Source organism: Lissotriton vulgaris, chromosome 2_1 (assembly GCF_964263255.1).
Source record: "Lissotriton vulgaris chromosome 2_1, aLisVul1.2, whole genome shotgun sequence".
In the NCBI taxonomy this organism is placed as follows: domain Eukaryota; kingdom Metazoa; phylum Chordata; class Amphibia; order Caudata; family Salamandridae; genus Lissotriton; species Lissotriton vulgaris.
In genome coordinates this window covers 789,532,799-789,554,884 of record NC_141687.1, presented here as the reverse complement: position 1 = coordinate 789,554,884, position 22,086 = coordinate 789,532,799, and the positions used below count along the sequence as shown (strand labels likewise).

Sequence of the window (22,086 nt, the reverse complement as noted above, 5' to 3'; positions counted from 1 at the left end):
TCTCCACCACCTTTCCAACTGTCATCAGTTTGTCCACATTAACACCACCTGGTCATAAAAAATCCCATCACTTGTGGAGTTCCCTGTGTTCTATACTGCCTCCTGTCATCTTCAACCTTTCTATGGAGCTACTTGGTGCGGGACTCACAAATAACCGTATCGAGATTAGCCAATGATATACAACTCTACTTGAAAGTCTCCTCTGCATAAATCATCCAATTGCTCAAACATTACTTGCATGCACATCATCCAGGTCTGGACGTCCAGCGCATACTCCACCAACAAAAACAGAATTCATGTTATGTGCCAAGAGCAGCAACATGTTAATATATAGTTTGTCCTCATTTACTTTACTTGCATTTCAAAAAGTTAATTTCAGAATTGCTCTGTGACATAGTAAACTGAATATCTGTGGATCTTGCATTCAGTTGGTCTTCAAACAGATAAAGTAAGGGGATGTTGTCTGTCCAAATTAGTAGGACAATAGTCTGCATCTCCTTCGAAAAGTCAAATAGGTTCGATTTCGGTTACTGTCACTCTGTATTTAAAGAAGTTCGTAATGGTCCATGTTTATCACATGTTCTGGATGGAAGGCCATAACCACACATTTGACATTCTAATCGTACTCATTCTGAAATTTCAAACAAAAAATGTATGAGTGCTATTTCTAGCTGGTACATAAAAACAGTGGTAGGCACTAGTGTCAAGCTTTCTCTTGTCGATATCCATGGTCACCAATAATTGCGGAGTTGGTTCAAAGTTGCAGTGCACAATACTTTTAATAATGCTCATTCTATCCCTCATGTATGCTTTTGTGTTGGTTACAAACGGTTTGATAAAGAAATCGGTGAATGTGCATAATGGTTCAATGATGGAACCACAAGCAGACAGTATCGGTCTGCCTGATGGATTGTGTAGGTTGTGAATCTTAGGAAGATTGTAGCTAGTGGGCATGCTGGGAAATCGGAGTATTGAGATACTCCTATTCATCTTGACTAAGCCAGCCTGCAAAGTGGCACCTGTAACTTCCATGATTCTATGACTGATTTCTAAAAGGGGGGTCAAATATTAGTTTACTGTAGTGTGCGTGTACAGCTAATTGCTGCATAATGTCTGTATTATAGTCTGAGATGTTCTGGACAACTATGGCACCTCCTTCATCTGCTGGTTTAACAGACTCTCTTTTGGAGAGCAGTTAAAGCTTCCTGTTTATCGGTTCAGATGCTGAACTTAATATTGCTTATTGTTCAGTACACACACGATACATCCCTCAGTGTCCTCCGTGCTAGATTCTAATCCGAGATTGAATGCAAAGAAGGATGATGGTAGTGGGGGGATCTGAGACTGGTGGGATCATGCATTCCTTGGTAGGGGTTCTGGTCAAAATATTTTTTAAGTCTCACTGTGTAAAAACTGGTGCAATTCCATCGTAATGTTGAGTGAGTCAGGTATATTGGTAGATACGGAAGTTCCTTTCTTAATACAGACAACTCAAATTGAGCCAGTGTGTACTTAATCTAAACATAGGGGCCTTAGTTATAGGGTTTAGATGGTTGTTTACTATTCAATTGATGCTAGTGGGTCTGTCTCTCCCCGTGAGATCACTGTGGGTAGTATTTGCCCAGCCGTTGCCCCCAGCTCTGCCTGAACCTCTTCCTTGTTATTTCCCTTTGTTTGTCCCCTGTCTGCCCCTCATTAGAAAAGCAAGCTGATGCTCTAGTCCCAGATTGTGGTTTATTATGCAAGGCAGACCCACTATAAAATGAGGAGTCTGACAATGTAATAAACCTTTTTCTAGTTAGTTTGTGTAAGAAAACACTGACTCAATATGAGTCATCAGTATTAAGTAAGGGACAACTTTTGTACCTTCCAATATAGCTGACTCGTTAAATATAAAGATGGAATTGCACTAGTTACCAGCATCCAACACAAAAACATTCATCATAGATAGCATGGACAGTATTAAAAATATTGAGGACTGCTCCTCTGAACTAACTCTTCAATTATTGGTGACAATAAACATCCAGTATTCCAATGTCCCCCAGCAGGATGCCCTTACCATCATTAGATCTATTTTGGACAACACAGAGCTTGCAAGACACAAAAGCCTACCACTTTTAAAAGTATATATTAGAAATAGCACCCTTGGAAAAAATATACATTTCAGAATGAGTGCAATTATTCGATCAAAAGTGCTACAATGGTGGCAGATTTTGTCCCAGATCTGTTGATTCTCTACATGGACCTTTACGAATATAATGAAAGCAAATCCTACAGAACCCATTTGACTTGCTGAAGGAGGTATATAGACTACTATTGTACTAATTTGGAGCAGTACCTAGCCACAATTAATAGTCATGTCGACCAGCTGAATGTAGCCACTCTGGACATTCTTTTTTCTAATCTGAACTAGTTAGTAAATGGTGTGTACAATTTTTATGCAGTATCAAAACAGTGATAAAGTCGCAATACAATCCAAGCAAAATCCCAAAGCAATTAGAAACATAGAGTATAAGTTAATAAATAGAATGATATAAAAATGATAAATTCAATAAGGGGAACTGGATATGACTTTTAAAAATGTCAAAGCTCCAAAGTGTGTTAGCCGCCAACCCCTTCATCTGGTTGTGCTAGACCAGTACCCAAGTGCAACTTAAGGCCAACCATGATGCTGTCCATGTTGGAGAACATAAACAAGGTGCGACCCATTCGGACGTTTTACCATCAGACTTACTCTGAAATGTATGTAAAAAGTGCTCAGCGTGCAAGGCAGATGGCTTTGGCAGAGGAGGGTGCCACGCTGTTGAAGACAATCTCGGCACAGCCATTGACTTTTGGTTGGAAAACTCCAGGCAGGAGCAATTTGAACTTCGCAGCCATAGCAGCTTACTCGCCGGCCAGATACTTTTGGCACATTTTCCTAGTTAAGATTCATACGTTCAGCCTTAGTAATTTTTCTGGAGCTCAGATTCTTCTAGTGAGGCAAGGCTGCAGGCTCTAGCCGAACAGGGCCCACAAGACCAGATATCTTCTCTGTGAGGTCCTGCTAATTCAGATTTGCTGCTGCAGAAAAGCTCATAGCGCGAGCTACCTGAATGTTCAACCCAGTAACAACGCATTGCATTGGCATATTGGTCCTAGTCCTAGGGAGCTCTTTGCAGCCAAAAAGTTTTTATGGCCCAGGTTTCTGGAGCTGTTGGGTTGACACAGTCCAGGGTTCCAGGAGCTCATGAACAGTACCTGGCTGCTCAAAACTCCCTCCATCAGGGCAGGTACAGTTGGAATTAGGTAGCCTAGGAGTTGCAGGAAAGGCATCTTGTAGCTTGCTGTGTCCCTGGTGCTTGAACAGGTCGTCCGCCTAATGGCCTGTGGAATCCAATTTGTTTGTCATGGGTACAAGATGGAGGCCAGGTCCTGTCTTCTAGGATTTTACCTGGCATAGCTCGGGTCCTGTTTTGATATTCCATAGGTCTAGTGGTCTTCTGAGTTGGGTACTGTGGGTGGTACTTGTATGCCTCGTATTAGCCTGTTGGTGAGGTCGACTCCATGTTCCTTCCTAACTAACGGGGTAAGAGTTATCCAGTATTATGGGTGACTTTCATAGATTCACATGCCTGAATCATTCCCCGTCGTCGAGACGGGAGTCTCCGGTACATAGAAAAGTAATGTCCTATAGACATGCATAGAGAATAGTAGGCCTAAGGGCCTCACCTTAGTAACATATCCATGTCCTTTTGTAAAAAGGACCAAACTATAGAGAAGAGCCAATCAGCTATCACCTCCCTCTAGAACCTTCCTGGCAGGAGCCTGAGTCCCTCAGATTTTCAAAAACCATCATCATTGACTATTACAGCCTCTTCATCTACGATGGCCTCGTCTACGACAAGAGCGTCTATGATGAGCGTCTATGACGAGAGCGTCGGAGAGCGCCGATGAGAGCGCCGACGACTAGGAGAGCGTCGACGACTAGGAGAGCGTCGACGACTAGGAGAGCGTCGACGACTAGGAGAGCGTCGACGACTAGGAGAGCGTCGACGACTAGGAGAGCGTCGACGACGACTAGGAGAGCGTCGACGACGACGACTAGGAGAGCGTCGACGACGACGACTAGGAGAGCGTCGACGACGACGACTAGGAGAGCGTCGACGACGACGACTAGGAGAGCGTCGACGACGACGACTAGGAGAGCGTCTACGACGATGACAGCGTAGACGACGTCCTAGTCTATGACTGCTCGTCTATGACGGCTCGTCTATGACGGCTCGTCTATGACGGCTCGTCTATGACGGCTCGTCTACGACGGCCTCATCTATGACTGCTCCTCTACGACGGCCTGTCTACGGTGTCGACGATTGCCTCGTCTACAATGGCCTCGTCTACGATGGCCTCGTCTATGACTGCTTGTCTAAGACGGCCAGTCTAGAATGGCCTAGACTACGATGGCCTTGTCTACGACAAGAGCGTCTATGACAAGAGCGTCGGAGAGCGCCGATGAGAGCGCCGACGACTAGGAGAGCGTCGACGACTAGGAGAGCGTCGACGACTAGGAGAGCGTCGACGACTAGGAGAGCGTCGACGACGACGACTAGGAGAGCGTCGACGACGACGACTAGGAGAGCGTCGACGACGACGACTAGTAGAGCGTCGACGACTAGGAGAGCGTCGACGACGACGACTAGGAGAGCGTCTACAACTGCTCGTCTATGACGGCTCGTCTATGACGGCCTCATCTATGACTGCTCCTCTACGACGGCCTGTCTACGGTGTCGACGATTGTCTCGTCTACAATGGCCTAGACTACGATGGCCTCGTCTACGATGGCCTCGTCTACGACGGCGTCGGCGGTCTTGTCTACGACGGATCGTCTATGGTGTCGCCTACGACTGCCTCGTCTATGACTGCTCGTCTACGACGGCATAGTCTATGACGGCGGCCTGTTGACGAGGGAAATTCCACCAATTCTGGAATCTCTTATAATGTGGTAGAGAGGGCTGCTCAACGTTTTATGATCTCAATGGCCTTCTCAAGAACAGGACTGCTTCTTGTATGACTTTAAAGAACCTCTCAAGAAGGCAGTACGGTCAATATCGATTACCTATAGTCAGAAGGAGTAAGGGTCATGCAGAACCCCTCCTCTGTATTACCAGTGATCCCTCAGTTGGATGAGAAGTATAGGGCGCCCGCTACAGCACCGGCGTGTTTAACAGGACATCCTAAGCCGGACTCCGTAGTGACACAGGCGGCCCAGAAGGACTCCAGGAATCCTTCGGCTCCTTTGTCGCTTCCTCCTGATAGGGAGGGAAAAAGAGTGGACAACATTGGGAACAGGTTTTCCTCAATGTCGGCAATGACGGTAAAGGCCGCGAACGCCCTAGCGCTCTAGGGACGCTATCATAGACAATTGTGGGCACACATAGCCCCATACCTGTCGAAATTGCCAGATTCATCCAAAGAGGATGTAAAGAGGATTCTGCTAGATGGTGAAGCATCGGCGTCAGAGACTATAGACTGCGCGATGGATATCGCTATGACAGGGTTCCGCCAGTTGGCTGGAGCAGCAGTCTTGCGGCTCCAAGGATGGCTTTCTCCGTCCTAAGGTGCAAACTAAGATTTTGGACATGCCATATGATAGTCAGTTACTATTTGGCGTGAAAAAATTAACGAAGCAGACACTGCGAGAGCTTTGGGCACTCTTCAGTGTTAGAACCAGTCCTTTAATAGAAATGGAGGAAGAGCAAGGTCTTCCTACAGAGGAAATTATCAATGCAAGTCTTCCTGCTCTTCAGGCCAGAGTGGACCGCAATACCAACAGCGCCAACAGCAGCGAAACAAGCAATCCTCCTTTGAAAAGTTGTTCTTTCAAGGTAAAGGACAGCGGAATAACGGAAATATACAGCTGCTTCTTCAAGAGATCCCTATTTTGCTAAAGAAAGATGCAATAGAGAGACTACCTCCACCTCAGAAGAGAAAAGGGTTTTAATCTCGCTTCTTTTTGATCCAGAAAAAGGCAAGAAGTGGAGACCAATCTTGGTCTTCAGGGCCCTCAACAAATTCCTAAAGAAGCAGTAGTTTCACATGGTAATCCAGGAGGTCTTGCAACTACTGGAAGAGCAGGATTTTTATGGCGTCCCTAGACCTACAGGACGCTTACTTCCATATACCAATTCACAGGAATCATAAAAGGGGACTTGCAATTTGTAGTAGTGGGCAGACACTTGCAATTTCGTGTTCTGCCTTTCGGGCTTAAGTCTGCATTCATGAACTATCGTTCCCCGGTGGCGACATATCTCAGACGGTGCCATCACCAAGTCTTTCCGTATCTGAATAGCGGACTGGTCAAGGCTCCATCCTTAAAAGACGCGTCCAGGTCTTCCAACGCCTGTTTAAAGCTTTTCGATTGCTTGGGTCTCACCTTCAATCAGGAAAAGTGCATCAGTTTCCTGGGTGCAACCCTGGACACACGGTCAGCAAAAGCTTTCCCATCCAGAGAGAGGATCAACAAGCTCCTTGCACTAGCTGCTATAGTAGCCTTGAATAAAGTCTTGACAGTCCGCCTCTTCAAATCCTCCTTGGGATGATGTCATCGTGTATCCTCCTGATTCCTCACTTTCGACTACGAATGAGACCTCTACAGGAGGTGCTCTCTAAGCAGTGGGTCCAAAGCACAGGGTCATTCGACGACCACATAAAAGCGAAACCTCAGGTGGTCGGAGCCCTGCAATGATGGATGTCATCTCCTGTCTCAAGGCTTGTCATTCCTGCTTCCGGCTGCTCCACTTGTTGTCCCAACAGGCGCCTCCTTGGAAGGCTGTGTAGCTTTTCTGCAAGAGCTACAGATAAGCGGAAGGTGGTCTCCTATGGAGAAGAAACTACATATCAATCTGCTCGAACTGCGGGCAGTCTTCCTGGTTTTCAAGCTTTCTTGCCAGGAATAAAACATTCCATGGTGCTCATCCGGACAGTCAACACCACGACTAAGCACTACCTCAACAAAGAGGTAGGGACACGCTCGCTGACACACTCTTGTGAGTTGCAAAAAAATCTGGAATTGGCTCATACTCCACAATATAAGCCTAAGGGCGGAATGTGTCCCAGGCAAGGACAATGTGCTCACCGACCCGTTGAGCGGGCAGAAAACATCGTCACACGAGTGGGAGCTAGATCAACAAGTTATCGACCATATTTTCTCCTGATGGAGCACGCCGCAATCTATCTATTTACGCGAGAATGAACGCCAAATGCTCACACATCGCATGGCGCAACGTCTTGCGTATGCCTTTCTGCCATTCCTGATGCTTCCCAGAATCCTCAGGAAAATTTAGGTGGAGCCTTGTACTCTAATTTTAATAGCCCCAACGTGGCCGAGGCAACATTGGCTCACAGAGCTCCACCGTCTATCCCTGGAGCCGCCGGTCCACCCACGGCAGTATCTATCTCTGCTTACAATGAACAACTAACCAGCCCAACATCCTGATCTGAAGTCTCTCAGGTTAGCCGCCGGGCTCCTGAGTTCAGAGAGTTCCACAATCTGAATATTCCACAAGACGGTAGACATTCTTGCCAGAGCAAGGGCGGATAGCTCGACCAAGACTTATTCCCTGAAACGGGAGCGCTTTTGTGTTTGGCTTGCAGATCACGGAATTCGGCCTTTTCTCCACATCACCGGAGCAAATATTACCTTATCTATTACATCTGGCACAATCGGGCCTAGCCCACTCCTCCATTAAAGTACACTTAGCAGCAATATCTTGTTATAGAAGAACCTCAACGAGTCCATCGCTCTGTTCAAGCGGGTTGACTAAGCAATTTCTAAAACGATTAATCAGATCTCCCGCCATTAAGGATGTTGCGACCTACCTATCTCACCTCATGAAACACCCGTTTGAACCAGTATACAGAGCTGCCCTAAAGTATGTCTCGTAGAAAACAGCACTCCTCCGGGCGCTCACATCGGCAAGGAGGGTCAGTGAGCTACAGACGTTTTCAATCCAGGATCCTTTTCTACAGTTTTAAAAATGACAGAGTAATCCTGAGAACCAATCCTAGGTTTATCTCAATAGTCCCGTCGGACTTACACCTAAATGAACCTGTGAGTCTGCGTTCCTTCTTTCCAAACCCAAGCATGGCAGCTGAGAGATCGCTGATTTCTTTGGATCTCAAGCGATGCTTGAAGTTTTACATTGACAAAACGAAAACATACAGGAAATCTAACCAGCTACTCGTAGCTTACAGCAGACCTAGGAAAGGTCTACCGCTTACCAAGCAGAGCATCTCCAGATGAATTTCTGCAGACATTGCTTTCTGTCATGACCAACCTGGACAGCTATTACAGGTGAGAGCGCACTCCACGAAAGCTATGTCCACTTCTATGGCTCTCTTTGCAGGGGTGCCAGTCATTGACATTTGCAGGGCGGCACCATGGAAGTCGCCGCATACCTTCACTAGGCACTACTGCCTGGATATGGAGCTGATGAATGATGCAGCAGTGGGACAAACAGTGTTACGCCATCTATTTCAGTAAGGTGAGCCTTCCTCCGTCCCTCCATCCTACTCTGGTATGCACATTTCTTTACTAATACTTATTGTTGATATCTAATGATAGTTCATGCTCGCATGATGTGCCTTATGTAAGGACTTGTATATGCTGTTCCATCAGAAATGTGCACTCTGCATTGTGGCTACTCTGACTCAGGCATGTGAATCTATGAAAGACACCCATAATACTGGATAAGAAATGCGTTACTTACCTGTAACTGCAGTTATCCAGTATTGGTGTCTTTAATAGATTCACATGCAACCCTCCCGCCTCCCCTGGAAGGACTCACCTACTCTCTGTGTCACTCCTACTTAGCTTAGTGCGTACGAAAATCTGAGGGACTGGGGCTCCTGCCAGGAAGGTTCTAGAGGGAGGTGATAGCTGATTGGCTCTTCTCTAGAGTTTGGTCCTTTTTACAAAAGGACATGGATATGTTACTAAGGTGAGGCCTTTAGGCCTACTATTCTCTATGTATGTCTATAGGACATTACTTTTCTATGTACCGGAGACTCCCGTCTCGACGGCGGGGAATGATTCAGGCATGTGAATCTATGAAAGACACCAATACTGGATAACTGCAGTTACAGGTAAGTAGCGCATTTCTTCCCAGGGGTTAACTTACCCACTTTTACAGCACTTCCTGTGTGCCCTACTGGCAATGATTCCTCCGTGCCCCTCTCTGACGAAATCCAGGATGGTGAAAACCTTCTCCCCTTGTTCAGAGCCTCTGTGCCCACCTCAGAGGTGTGGCCTGGTAAATGAGAAACCCCTCCTCTGTGGTCACTCTAAACCAGTTCCTGGGGCAGCTCCTGTCACATTTTGATTGGGACCTCCCTGCCTGGGGGAACAAAAAGTCCCTGACCTGGTGTACATTTGGCAGATACAGGGCAGGTCTCTTTGAAGGTAATCCGATTCCTGGGCAGAGCCCAAATAGTCATCCCACCTTAGAAACAGAAACATCGCCCCACACCCAAGCCTTTGCCTTCTGCTCTGAGAGGAGGGTTCACACTGCATATTTGTCAGAGGTGTGGAGGCCTATAAGCAGCAAAATTAAAAATTTCTCAGCATGTCATCATGATGTATTTTGAGGATAATCTCTTATGGTTTGCCGTAAGTTTAGAACATTCTGCAAGATCAACACCTGCAGATAAATTGTGGAAAGTATTTCCTTGAGAGACACGCTTGAATAATCTATGTCGCAATTCAGAGGAGACAATGGCCACAGTCACAATCGCCGGACCCTGTATGCTTTCAACTTATTGTTAAAAGCTCCGGCAAATAAATTCCGCAATTCATCTGCAGGTGTTGCTCATGCATACTTTTCTTGACTATTGTACCTAGGGGTTTCAGATCTTCAGAAACCTCTTGTCCTGATGATGGTCTCATGGATTTATTTCAGCAGAGACTGAAACTTCGACTCCCTAACCCATTTTCCTTTTAGTCCTTGTTAAGAGTGGACCTGAAGAACTTTGCTCCTATGCTTAAGACAGTCTACACCTTGTTGACTTGTGGGAAATGGGTTTTTGTGTATTGATGACTAGTGAAATAACCATGTTCAGAACCTATTAGTTTTGTTATCAATATTTTTGAAGGACCTCCTTACTTTGGACCCCCTTATGTATGCTTCATTTTTTTTAATATAATAGAATTCAATTAAGGAATACACCCGGCTGTATCGATTTTATTCTTTATTTTTAAATCTACATGGGCCATTGTGCCTTTTATTAATTGTGGATGTCATAAATAGATATCTAGGAAGTATTTGCTCATTTTAACTTAAATACGCCTTTAAATATATCCCTTGTTGGCAACATTACCCAACACATATCTACCCAAGCCCAAAGGGGACATTGAGTTGCCATTTTGACATAAATATTTTTAGGAAGTTGGCATTTTCTTGTCCCAGCCAACTGCCTCTCTGCCAACATCCTGGGTCACATGATTGTGAAGGACTTCTGGTAAGGGTTTATGTATTGTTTGCAGTCCGCAAAACAAAGGGGACTTAGGTGTGGAGAGGATCACTGTGAAGGAGCTGTGTCCAGCCTCAATTACATTTCAAAGGCTTTTGCCCACAACACACACAAAGGAACATGACAACAGGCCTTCTTTGCCGTTTGTCACCTATGGGAGTTTGGAGCCTGGTCAAGTGATGATCTGAACCAAACTAATTTTGGGAGTAAGCCAGGGAATTCCCCCTCACAGACTGGCACCAGATAGAAAATATGGGGCTTCAGAAAACTCCTGGACCTATGGAAGATTCATAAGAAGCACTGCCCTGCTGCTACATATGCTGCCCTGCTGCTACATGTGCTGCCCTGCTGCTACATGTGCTGCCCTGCTGCTTGAAGGATTGCCTTGCTGTCTGAAGAAAAGTGTTTGGTCCTTTTTGCCTTGATCCCAGGCTAACCAGAGTGACTCTGAAGGTCAGTTGGTTGATCCCCTGTGTGAGCTACTTTGACACGAACTTCCAGAGACCTCCCTGCAACTGTCTAGCTGATCAGCTTCAACTGGAAATGCCTATGCTCTCTGCTGGAGTGAGTCCTAAACGACAGGAGGTGCCCCGCCCGGGTCCTAAACCCTTGGATAGCATCAGTGGAGGCTCCTCCAAGAAGAAAAGGCAAACAATCCCGAAGTTTAGGCTCTTCATGACACTGATCGGCCTGTTTGCGCCATACTGTGCTGCCTTCGACAATCGGCTAGAGATTTGCTCTTCAGCAATGACCATATGTGATGCTTGACCTGCTTTTTGTGCCGAAAGCATCGTCCTTTTGGCCTCCTCCATCGCAAACTGAACCCTTCGCATCGGACATGAAAAGGTAACACTTCACCGGACGAACCTGGTTCCATTATATGACCCTCTCTCCATTGCGGTTGGATTGAACTTGTGACTCCCCCCCCAGTCTAGTGTGACCAGATGACTGCGAGTGGAGATTTGTGCATTTAGGCGCTATTCCACTATAAACTTTAAAATGTAATGATTCTAGTTCTGGTTGTCCACTCCGGTATTCTTTTGCCACTCCGGTATTGTTTTATTTATTAAAATGTACTCTATTTCCTAACTAGGTTTGAAGGTTTTCTTGTTATCACTTTATTACTGTTTGTGTGCTACAGATAAATACTTTACTTTAAAAGTGTCTGAGGGAACTTGCTCCATAGGTTCTTCAAGGATCGGTTCTTTTAGATTTCCCCCACTAAGGCTCTGTAAATGGAACGGAAAGATTGTGCAGCTCTCAGTGAAAAGCTCCTGTGTAGTGGGGAACCAAACGACCGACGGGGAGGGACAACAGGATCCATGGAAAGCTCCTGATTCTAGCCAACAGATAGCGATTTCCAAACACATGAGTGAAGCATATGTAACTATGCCCGTCCACTCCTGGAGAATTGCATCCAAATATTAGGAATTGGGAAGCCAGCTTAAAAAGTGAGGCTATTCGATTGGTCCATCAGGTAGATGTCTAAGTGGTACCAGATCAGAGGTAGGTCCTTCAAGATCTGCCTTTGGACCATCACCAAACTCTTTTGTGAAGAAAATGGGAGTGGAATTTGACCACCAAGTTTTTGAGTCTGTGAAGCTGTCCTGTGTGTAGCGATTTGGCAGTTTCAGCTTAAATACCTACCTTTGGTATTCTTTTTCCACCATTTCCTGCCTGGCACTATTCATGGTCTAAACAGGCCTGTATACGACAAAACTCAGGATTTGCTACTTTTGTCAGAGATTTGAAATGAAAGCTCGAAGTTCGTCATACAGATTTCTGGTATTATCCGGCATGCATTTATGTGTGATTTGCTTATGCCAATCATCTTGTTTTAAAAGTGGCTTTTTTCTAGAGATGCTTCAAAAAGATAACTAAGACCATAGCACCCGGAAGTACTCTCTTCTCTGTGATATACGGAATTCACTTATGCTGGGGAGCCATATACCCTGTATTTTGTTCTTGCACATTAATCTGTACTAAACTTGAATTAACAATATTATTTGTTGCAGTTTTTGTTAGTCTACTGACATTCTTCATGTGGTACTCGTGGTTTCAATTACACTGCATTGCGGATTTATGTTTTATCTGTATTAAGTCTGTGAAGTTTAATCCTTAGTTTAGTAGAAAGGGGAACGTTAACCTGTATTATTTTAAAAATAGTTTTTTTCATTCATAACTGTTGTATTGTCTCGTAGGTGAAAAGAAGTTTGTCTGCCCGGAGTGTTCAAAGCGCTTCATGCGGAGTGATCACCTTGCCAAACACATTAAAACGCATCAAAATAAAAAAGGTATTCATACTAGCAGTGCAGTACTTGCATCCATCGAAGCAAAGGCCGATGATACAATGATTTCTGCAGGAGGAACAACACTTATCCTTGCAAATATTCAACAAGGGTCTCTTTCAGCATTAGGAACTATGAATGCCTCTGGCACCAGCAATCAAGATATCATTTCCAATTCAGAAATACCTTTACAGCTTGTCACAGTTTCTGGAAATGAGACAATGGAGTAAATATTAAAAAGATACCTATTAATTGTGGTTATTTTTATACAGTAGTGAGAAGAATATTGTTCCTAAGTTCTTAGATATCTTTTTATTGATGTGCAAACTATTTTGGATTGACAGTAACTTGGTTATACATGACACTGAAATGCCTTACTTTGTATGATATTCCAAATTATAATAAAATGGTAAAATTGCATGTTTTTGTAGGTACTTTTGGAATCTAGAAGAGATGGAATTTTACCAAGTTATGTAAAGTGACAATTAAACTTGGAAGATGAGAATGGTAATTTAACCAAATGCATCAATCCTGTGTGGTTTAGTGTAAAAATGAGAACATGCTGGTATTTATCTATTGTAAGATAACGAAGTTGATGGGTGAAAACGAAATCATGTTGTGATATGAACTTTTGTAATTTTCTTGATGACTGGAATTTTTATTATGCATTACTGACAAATCAAGTTTCCAAGCAAATGTTACATAGTGTAGGCTTTACCTAGCTCACCAATTTGTCATTTGAAAGCTCATTATTTTAATTAGGTTACGCTTTGTACAATATTTTAAGCATTACTCTTGTTATATTTTCAGAACTGCATTTTAACATGGTACTCTGGAGATAGTCACCTTCCACAGTTTGTTAAAAAGCCATGTCTAGGATTTATTTTGCCAAATCTATCTGGTTCATATGATTTCAGTCGCTAAGTCTGGCAGAGAATAAACTAATGTCAAAAGAGCCATTTTCTAGGTTGAGGCATTTGGGTGATTAGGAAAACTTTCTAGTTCTGTAAACCCTTTCTTGGAACATTGGAGGACCAAAAATATGGTGTATTGTGTCGCCACTATTACAATCTTGTTTCTAAATGATCTGTTTTCAAGGGGCGTTAAAGCCATCATGTAAATTAAAGTATTGCATATGCAAAAATAGCAAAATCATTTCCATAGTAACAGTACTCCAACTATACAGATGCTAGTCATAAGACGCTGGAGAGGTTTAATATTTTTTTTCCTAGATAACTTGCATTAATATCAAACCTTTTTGCTTCTTCCTTTAAAGATTGTATGTATCGAATACATTTATCTGATAAATATGTATGTTTTTTTTATCATGTTGCCGTACTTTCTTTTCATTTTTAATAACTGTTTATATTTTTCAATTATAGAAAATGTACAAATATACAGTGCATTGCAGTTATGTGATAGCCAATTTTCCTAAAATGTAATAAAGCAGTAACTGCAACAACTTCAACAGTTCACGTATTGGCAAGCATTGCTTGAAATTCTGTTTTGTTTGTTACTCTTAAGAACACCTCCGATTTAAAGGCTACCTTATTGTACGTTTAAAGTGTATTATAACAGTGTGGTAGTTAATAAAACACTATTTTTTCCTTTGAGTTCGCTATGTTTATATAAGTTACCTAACTTTTTGTTGTAGGGAGCATGAAGTATTACTTTCGAAGAGTAAAAATATTTTGTTTGAGTCAAATGGCGAGGCATTAATAGAACAAGGGAGTATGCCATCTGCATAGCCTGAAACAATCTTTGCTTCAGGTTCAACATGTCTTGCTACTGGGGATCTTTTGACATGTGGTGTATATATAAGATGACGGTGTTAAAGGTTTACAAATAAAAAAAAGTGAATGGATAGCTTGATGCATTAATGTATTTACAGCAGGGATCATTGTTTAGATTGCAAATTATAGTTTATTGTATCGAAATCTTTATTGCATAGTTAATAAAATTGCAAATCACCTCAATCACACACAATTGGGTACTTCTTTCGATATAAAATAGTATGTTTAAATCACTATTAAAACATTTAAGTAGAATTCATTTTGGAGCAATGCCTTCATTAAATTTGTTAAGCAATTTTGTCTGCTTTCGGCAACAGCCCTTTTAACTCTGTTTGCTATTGGACTCTGGCCACACAATTCTGTTTAATAAAAATAGTTGTCACTGTTCGTTTATAGCTTTCAAGGCAGCTTTTAATTTAGCTGAAGTAATAGTTAAAAACTTAGCAATTTTGCTTGCTAATTGCATATCAGTCAAGTTGAAGCATTATTTAACCGTCTGGACACAGAGCCTGATGCCTAAGCGTTGGAGTGATGGAATTAATAATATTGCCTGCTCAGAACAGACGCATTTGCAGCAACATATAATGTGCTCTGTTCTGTTCTCCAGCATTGGATCTTTCATAGTCCCTCGGTACGTATAAAGCAGTAAGTAGTAACCTTAACATTGAGGTTAATGGAGAAAAAACATTTACTTTAATAGCTCGTCCTAGTCATTAGGAATGGCCCAAAGTCCAGTTAATCAGGAGACTGCACCCTTTTGAACCCTCACCACAGAGGCCCCAGGCTCTCAGATTTTCTACTGAATGTCGTGTGAAGGGAGTCTCCCTGAGCTCTGCTCAGTGTTCTTTTTTTCTGGCCTACTTGTCAGAATGTATTTCTTCTAAACAGCGTGACTACTACATCCCAACATGTCTACAACTAAAAGATCTCTTTTTAGACACTGTGATTCCTGTGGTAAGCTGAGACAGTACAAATTGCATTTACTACCTTCTTCTTGACCACCAGGTGAGAGATTATAAAATCTGTAGAACCTTCTCTCAAAAGACTTTGAGAGAAATAGAGGACAGACTCTGTGGTTGCAGAAGGTAAAAACTAAAGTTAACCCTCTATCTGACGACGACAGCGATACCCCTCTCGAAACTTTTGCCTCAAAAAAAGAGAGCAAATGATGTGGAACTTGTCTCCAAAGGCCTCTAAGGTGGTAAAAAAGCAGCACCCTTCATCTAAGGCGAATGATTAACCTTCCACCTCTAGGAGAAAGCCTTCCTCTCATAAGAGACATTCTCTGTCCTCTATGTCCTCTGCTGCCACCAAGGTCAAAACAACTTCAAAATCACTACCACAGTAGTCAAGTCAAAAGAACTTTATTCGAATGTTCATAGTAACATCCATAAAAGCACATTTCAGTAAACATACATTAACACATAAAATCCATATATTATTAAAAACAACCTAGAATAGAGGATCACAAGCAGAATATACAATAAAATAAATTGTAAGTATAAATAATTATGTTGATTAAAAATATTTCTCTCAGCAACGGCATAGTTACCCCTCCATACTTTTCCTAAATTTGATTGCAAGTTTTAAAAAGCTACATACAAATAAAGTGCAGTCACAGCTTAAAAGTTGGAGGTAATAAAGTGCTGGTCGAATTTGTGCAAACTTCATTTGTTTGAGGATTGTTTTTAAATATAGCTTCCGTGGTACAAGATAAAAGGGACAGATGAATAAAAAGTGTGCCAGATCTTGCGGAGACTTTTTGTCGCAGCCGCAAGCTGGCAACACTTGGCCTCGATGGGCCCCCCTCGGTACGGCCAATAAGAGGTGGAATAGATCAAGGCGAAACCTCGTTAGCAGAAAGCGATCATAACCTGACAGGGGCCATGACAGGTACTGTTCCATATGCGGAGAGGTTTTTAATAGCACATGTTTCCTGACACTGTCTTTTTTTAGTTCGGCCTCCTCCCGGGCTAAATACCTGGATGCAATGAAGGTCTTCTTCATATAAATAACATCAGATTTAGTGATAAGCTCTGGGGTTTCAAAAAGGTCGGGACGCCCTAGTTCAGATAAACATTTACTTATATATTTAATCCAGGGGACTTTGGACCCGTTTTCCCATGTTAATACTTCTTTCAGGATTTGTTGGGTAAGGGGTATGTCGGTGTTTATCCAACAGTTTAGCCACAGAGTATGGGATTTACGGCTATCCTGTCTCATAAATAGGGCATACCCAACTCTTCATGGACCGAAAAGTTTGCTGTTCCCCTCGGGACCCTCAAAACCTGTTTTAAAAAGCTATTTTCTGCAACCTCCAGGCCTCTAGAAGAGGTGTACCCCCCATAGCTCACTTCCATAGCATGCAATGGCGATGCTCTTTGCTTGGTAAAGTTGGAGCAATGCGGCCACCGGACTATTACCCATTTTCCTTACGAAGTCAAGTATTGCTGCGTTGGCCCTGGTTACCTCTCCTGTTTTCCTCTGTACTGCGGGTCCCCAATTTAGCTGATGGTCAAAGAGGACACCGAGGTAGGAGAATGTTTTGGCTACAGGAATTTTTTCCCCATTAACATTAAATGAGTTTAGCTTTTTTTCCCCCAGTCCTACCTTCATGACATAAGATTTTGAGTTATTGATACTCGGGTCCCGAGACTTCATGAAAACTTGAAAAGAGTTTCGCAGAGCTTGTAGGCCTGTTGCGGTCCTAGATATCAGGACTGCGTCGTCCGCGTAGAGCAGAACCGGCAGACCTTTCCGGCCGACGTAGGGGTAGTCCACTCCTGTACTTAAAAGATGCTCTTCTAGATCGTTGATGTATAGGTTGAAGAGGAATGGGGCTAGAATACACCCTTGGTGGACGCCCCAATGTATTCCAAATTCCCTCGTTACTTTTAAGTCTTGTGTATATCTGACATTTACTCTTGTCTGAGTGCATGTCGGCTAGTAAGTTAATCAGGTTCTGCTCTACACCCATTTTTGCCATGGCATCCCATAGCCTAACTTGGTCTACACAGTCGAAAGCCGACGAGGGGTCCATGAATGCCATGTGAATTGTATCTTTTCGGGCCATGGTGTATTTTCCTATGATCATGTACAGATTCAGACACTGGGTAACCGTTGAGTGGCCAGGCCTGAAGCCGTATTGAATTGGGGAGATTACATTATTTTCATCAGCGCAGGCTGTTAGCCTATTTAAAATTGCACCCCCCCACCACTTTTACTACAGAATTAATTAGAGATATTAATTAGAGATATTGGTCTGTAGCAGAGTGGGCTGCTGCGATCTCCACAGTAGATGTTATTACCTCAGAAGCTGAAGACTGATTCTCCATCGACCAAATCGTCATTGGAGCCCTCGGCAAAAGGCTTCATTGTCACTCATACTACGATGTCTAAGCTAATTATGACCTCTGCTATGTCTCCATCAACCATAGTTTCTGTAAAAGTGAAGTCTTCTATGTCAACAGTAACATCGTCAAACAAGAAGTCGACGAGAAAATACAAAACATCATGGTCGACAGATGCAGCCTCATCGTTGCAGGGCCTGTCGTCAGGGGGTTTGTCGAGTACAATGCCCCCCACCCCCAGCTGCAGTTGTCAAAACCTTTTAGTCTACCTCTGCTTCCTCAACGGTGGCTACTTTGATAGACCCGATGTTATCAACAGCAGGCTTGCAACTTCATTCATCAACGATGCTCAGGCTGTCGACAGAAGCTTCCGCGGCGGGTGCTCAGTCGACATGTGCTCCCATCAATTATTGTTTTGCCAACTACTGTTCCTTTGACTGTTGCTTCATCGACGGTACTTTTGACTACGCATCCATCTGCGCTTTAGGTCAACAGATTTACAAAAAGCCCAGGGACTACTTTTACATCTGCAGCATCTCGCTCTAAGCAAAGCTCTTTGCAGGAAATATTACCAGTGCATACCTCCCCTAGTAGGGTACCCCCTCACCCTCCGGAACAACTTTTTGATTATGAAGAAGAGCCCTATAATGAGGGAATGTTTGGTGTGAAACACAGAATAAACAGTCCGATTTTTTTTTTTATATGATTTTAAAGTATGGACAAGGACAAATTTGAGCAAATCCCCTAGTAGGCTTCATATAGGAGGATGACCTGAAAGTAATGCGAACACTGGCCTCCATTCCAGCTGTTTTACCTAAGCTCCTTCCAGCCTCATCGGTCAGCCAAAACTGGATTCTGTAATTTCATGCATCTCAGCTTGTGCTGGAAATCTGGCTTCAACCCTGTCTGCTCCTCGGGATAGGAATAGGAGATGAACTTGACATGATTGAGAAAACAGTCTCTCCGATGGCAGCAAATTCACCCCCAATCTTGGATAGATATGACCGCCAAATGTGGTTGGGCATGTAACTATGGAGTCAAAAGCGGAAGCAAGGAAGATCCTTCAAGAGGGGGGAAAGGATCTCAGCAGAAATATTTGGTTTTGCAGTAGACTTGTCTACAGGTTCCACCAATTAGCTGGGGTGGTAGTAATAAGGTGATGGCTGAAGGCGACTTATTTTGGCCAGGAAGGGCAAACAAAAATCTCAATATGCCTTATGATCGTGAATCCCACAACACATTGATGCTCTACAAGCAATTTAAAAAGATAAGACACTGCAAGATCGCTAAGCATCCTGCAATTTAAAAAACAACCCTACCATGGCGCTCGAGGCTGGGGCATCTCTTCCTTTCGCTGGGTTTACTACGAGTATAGACATTTTCAGCCTTAATAAGGACACTCCAGATACTCCACTGGACGACAGCATCAACAACCATACAAACAGCCACCTTCTGCCTCCTACAAACACCATAAGAAGAAAGACATCCTTCAGAGATAGAGACACCTCTAAGAAGCAGTGATGAATGTTTTGTGCCAGCCACAACTCACATTTCTTGTCTAGAGGATGGTGGAAAAAGTTCCTTCCCAAATGGTCCAAGATGACAACGGACAGATGCGTTCTCAATATAGTTTCCAATGGACACACATTGGAATTTAAAGAGATTCCTCTCAATTTTCAACCTCTAGGTCCTCCTCTTTACCATCTAACAGAGCTGCAGTTGCAGATGAACATCATGTTGTGCAAGGGAGCGATTGAAGTGGTAACAAGCTCAAAGAGAGGATTTTATTCAAGATTTTTCCTCATATTCAAAAAATCAGGAGAATGGGAACCTATCTTGGACCTTTGCCACCTCAACAAAATCCTATAGAAAGCAACATTTCATTTCGTATGTCATCTCTTAAGGAGCTGCTACAACTCTTGAATCAAGGAGATCACATGATGACCTTGGATCTTCAGGGCGCCCTATTTTCACATTCCCTTCCATCCCAAAAACAGGACATTTTTGCACTTCAGGGTGCCTGGCGCAGATCAGTTCTGAGTTTTGCCTTTCGGCCTTCGCTCAGCGCCTCAAGTATTTACCAAGGTATTAGCCCCAGTTGCTGCTCATTTGCAACCAGCAGGAATTCAAATATTCCCATATCTAGACGATTGCCTTATCAATGGCAAACAAGCATATGCAAAAGTGCCTATCTGTTCCAGGTTTCAAAAATCTCAACTAATGCCCTCAACTTCCATAACGTTTTAGGAGCTACTATTGACACCCTGCAGGTAAAAGCCTTCGCCTCATAGGAGAGACGGGAAAAGATACGCAAACTGCCAGCTCTCTTCCTTTCAAGAAAATCCATTTCAGTTTGTACGTTGCTACTGGGAATTCTTTCCTCCTGCATTCCCCTCATTCCCAACTGCTGGTTGCGCATGTGGCCACTACAGGAAGAACTGGATAGTCAGTGGTTACAGGTCTCCGGCTCCTTTGAGGATATCATTTGAATCACAGCACGAATGAGGGATGCTCTTCGATGGTGGTCCCAAGTCCCAAATGTATCCATAGGCCGCTCATTCTTGATCGACTTACCGCAATAGGTAGTTACAACAGACGCCTCCCTCGAGGGTTGGGGAGCTCATCTACAGGGCTTGACGGTCAAGGGCAAGTGGAACACCCATCAAAATCCTCTATGTATCAACCCGTTGGAACTCTAGGCCATCTACCTGGCTCTAAAGTCTTTCCATTCAAAGATTTTGAGTGCATCGGTGCTAATTTGATCCAACAATACTACAAGTATGCACTATCTTATCAAAGTGGAACAAGATCGACTGCACTGTCACTGCAAGCTTAGCAAAAATGGAAATGGGCAATTCAACAAAAAATAAACATCGCAGTGGCACACGTTCCAGTTGTATCCAATATTCTTGCAGACTCCCTGATCAGAAGAGCGCCGTCTGTCACGAGTAGGAACTGCACCAACCAACTCTGGACCACCTCTTTCATCTGTGGGGCAAAAAAATGTTAGATCTGTTTGCGACCAGCAAGAACCGCAAATGCCAGTACTTCACCAGTTGCCAACCCCAATAGTTATCGTGGGGGAATGCATTTTTGATCGAATGGTCCAAGATCTATTCCTGCGCTTTTCCTCCGATTCTTATAATCCCAAGGGTAATCATGAAAATGAAGTAGGAACCTTGTCAAATCCTGCTCATAGAACCCAGGTGGCCCCGCCAGTTCCTGTTCACTGAACTCCTCTTTCCGGAGTGTGAACCCATTCAGTAATGACCCATACCACACCTTTTGACGATAAATCAGGGCAAGGCCCACCATCCAGATCCGACATCTTTTCAGTTATTGGCTTGGCTCCTGAACACTATTGAGTTTGCCGGATTAGTCATCCCTTCTGATTGCCGGGATATCCTCACTAATGCAAGACCAAAGTCCACATCTAAAGTATACAAACTCAAATGGAAAAGATTTTGCCACTAATGTTCAAACTCTGTACCTCCCATTCAGGCACCAGAACAAATACTTCCATGTCTCCTTCATTAAGCAAGAAGCGGTCTTTCTCATTCTTCTATAAATGTCCACACGCCGCAGTATTCAGATTTCAACGAAATAATTGTGCTCGGTCACTCTGCTCCTCAAGAATCATAAAACAGTTTCTTAAAGGATTATTTACAATATTTCCACCAATCAAGCTTCTGCCACCATCCTGGCATCCCAACATTGTGTGAGCTCAATTAATGAGTAAACCGTTCGAGCCCTTTCATAGGGCTGAGCTAAAATACACCTCATGGAAGACATCTCTTCTAGCGCTTACATCAGCCATACGAGTAAGCAAGATGAAAGCTTTCACTATTTAACAACCTTTCCTTGGATTCATGTGTGTGTGTGTGTGTGTGTGTGTGTGTGTGTGTGTGTGTGTGTGTGTGTGTGTGTTCGTGTGTTCGTGTGTTCGTGTGTTCGTGTTCGTGTGTTCGTGCTCGTGCATACTAATCCATCTTTTATCCCTAAAGTCCCATTGGACTTTTATATAAATGAGCCAGTGATGACAAATCTTCTGCCGCTTTTCCGAGGGAGGGACAGTACCGGTGGAGGTGCAGGAGGGCCCTGCCATTGACTAAACGGATGCAGGCCCGGCCCGACAGTGTAGTGGGGGCC

At 43.6% G+C, this 22,086-nt stretch overlaps 1 protein-coding gene across 3 annotated transcripts in view; it reads left to right on the top strand.

Moving 5' to 3' along the window:
• SP3 (Sp3 transcription factor) overlaps positions 1-14,407 on the top strand; it is a 156,688-nt gene extending 142,281 nt beyond the window's left edge. For all 3 annotated transcript variants that reach the window (XM_086956150.1, XM_086956148.1, XM_086956149.1), the window contains one exon: positions 12,708-14,407. In XM_086956150.1, coding sequence (XP_086812276.1) covers positions 12,708-13,024 — 317 coding nt within the window. In that variant the 3' untranslated portion in view covers positions 13,025-14,407. The remainder of the gene's footprint in view (positions 1-12,707) is intronic.
• Positions 14,408-22,086: the final 7,679 nt, after the last annotated feature.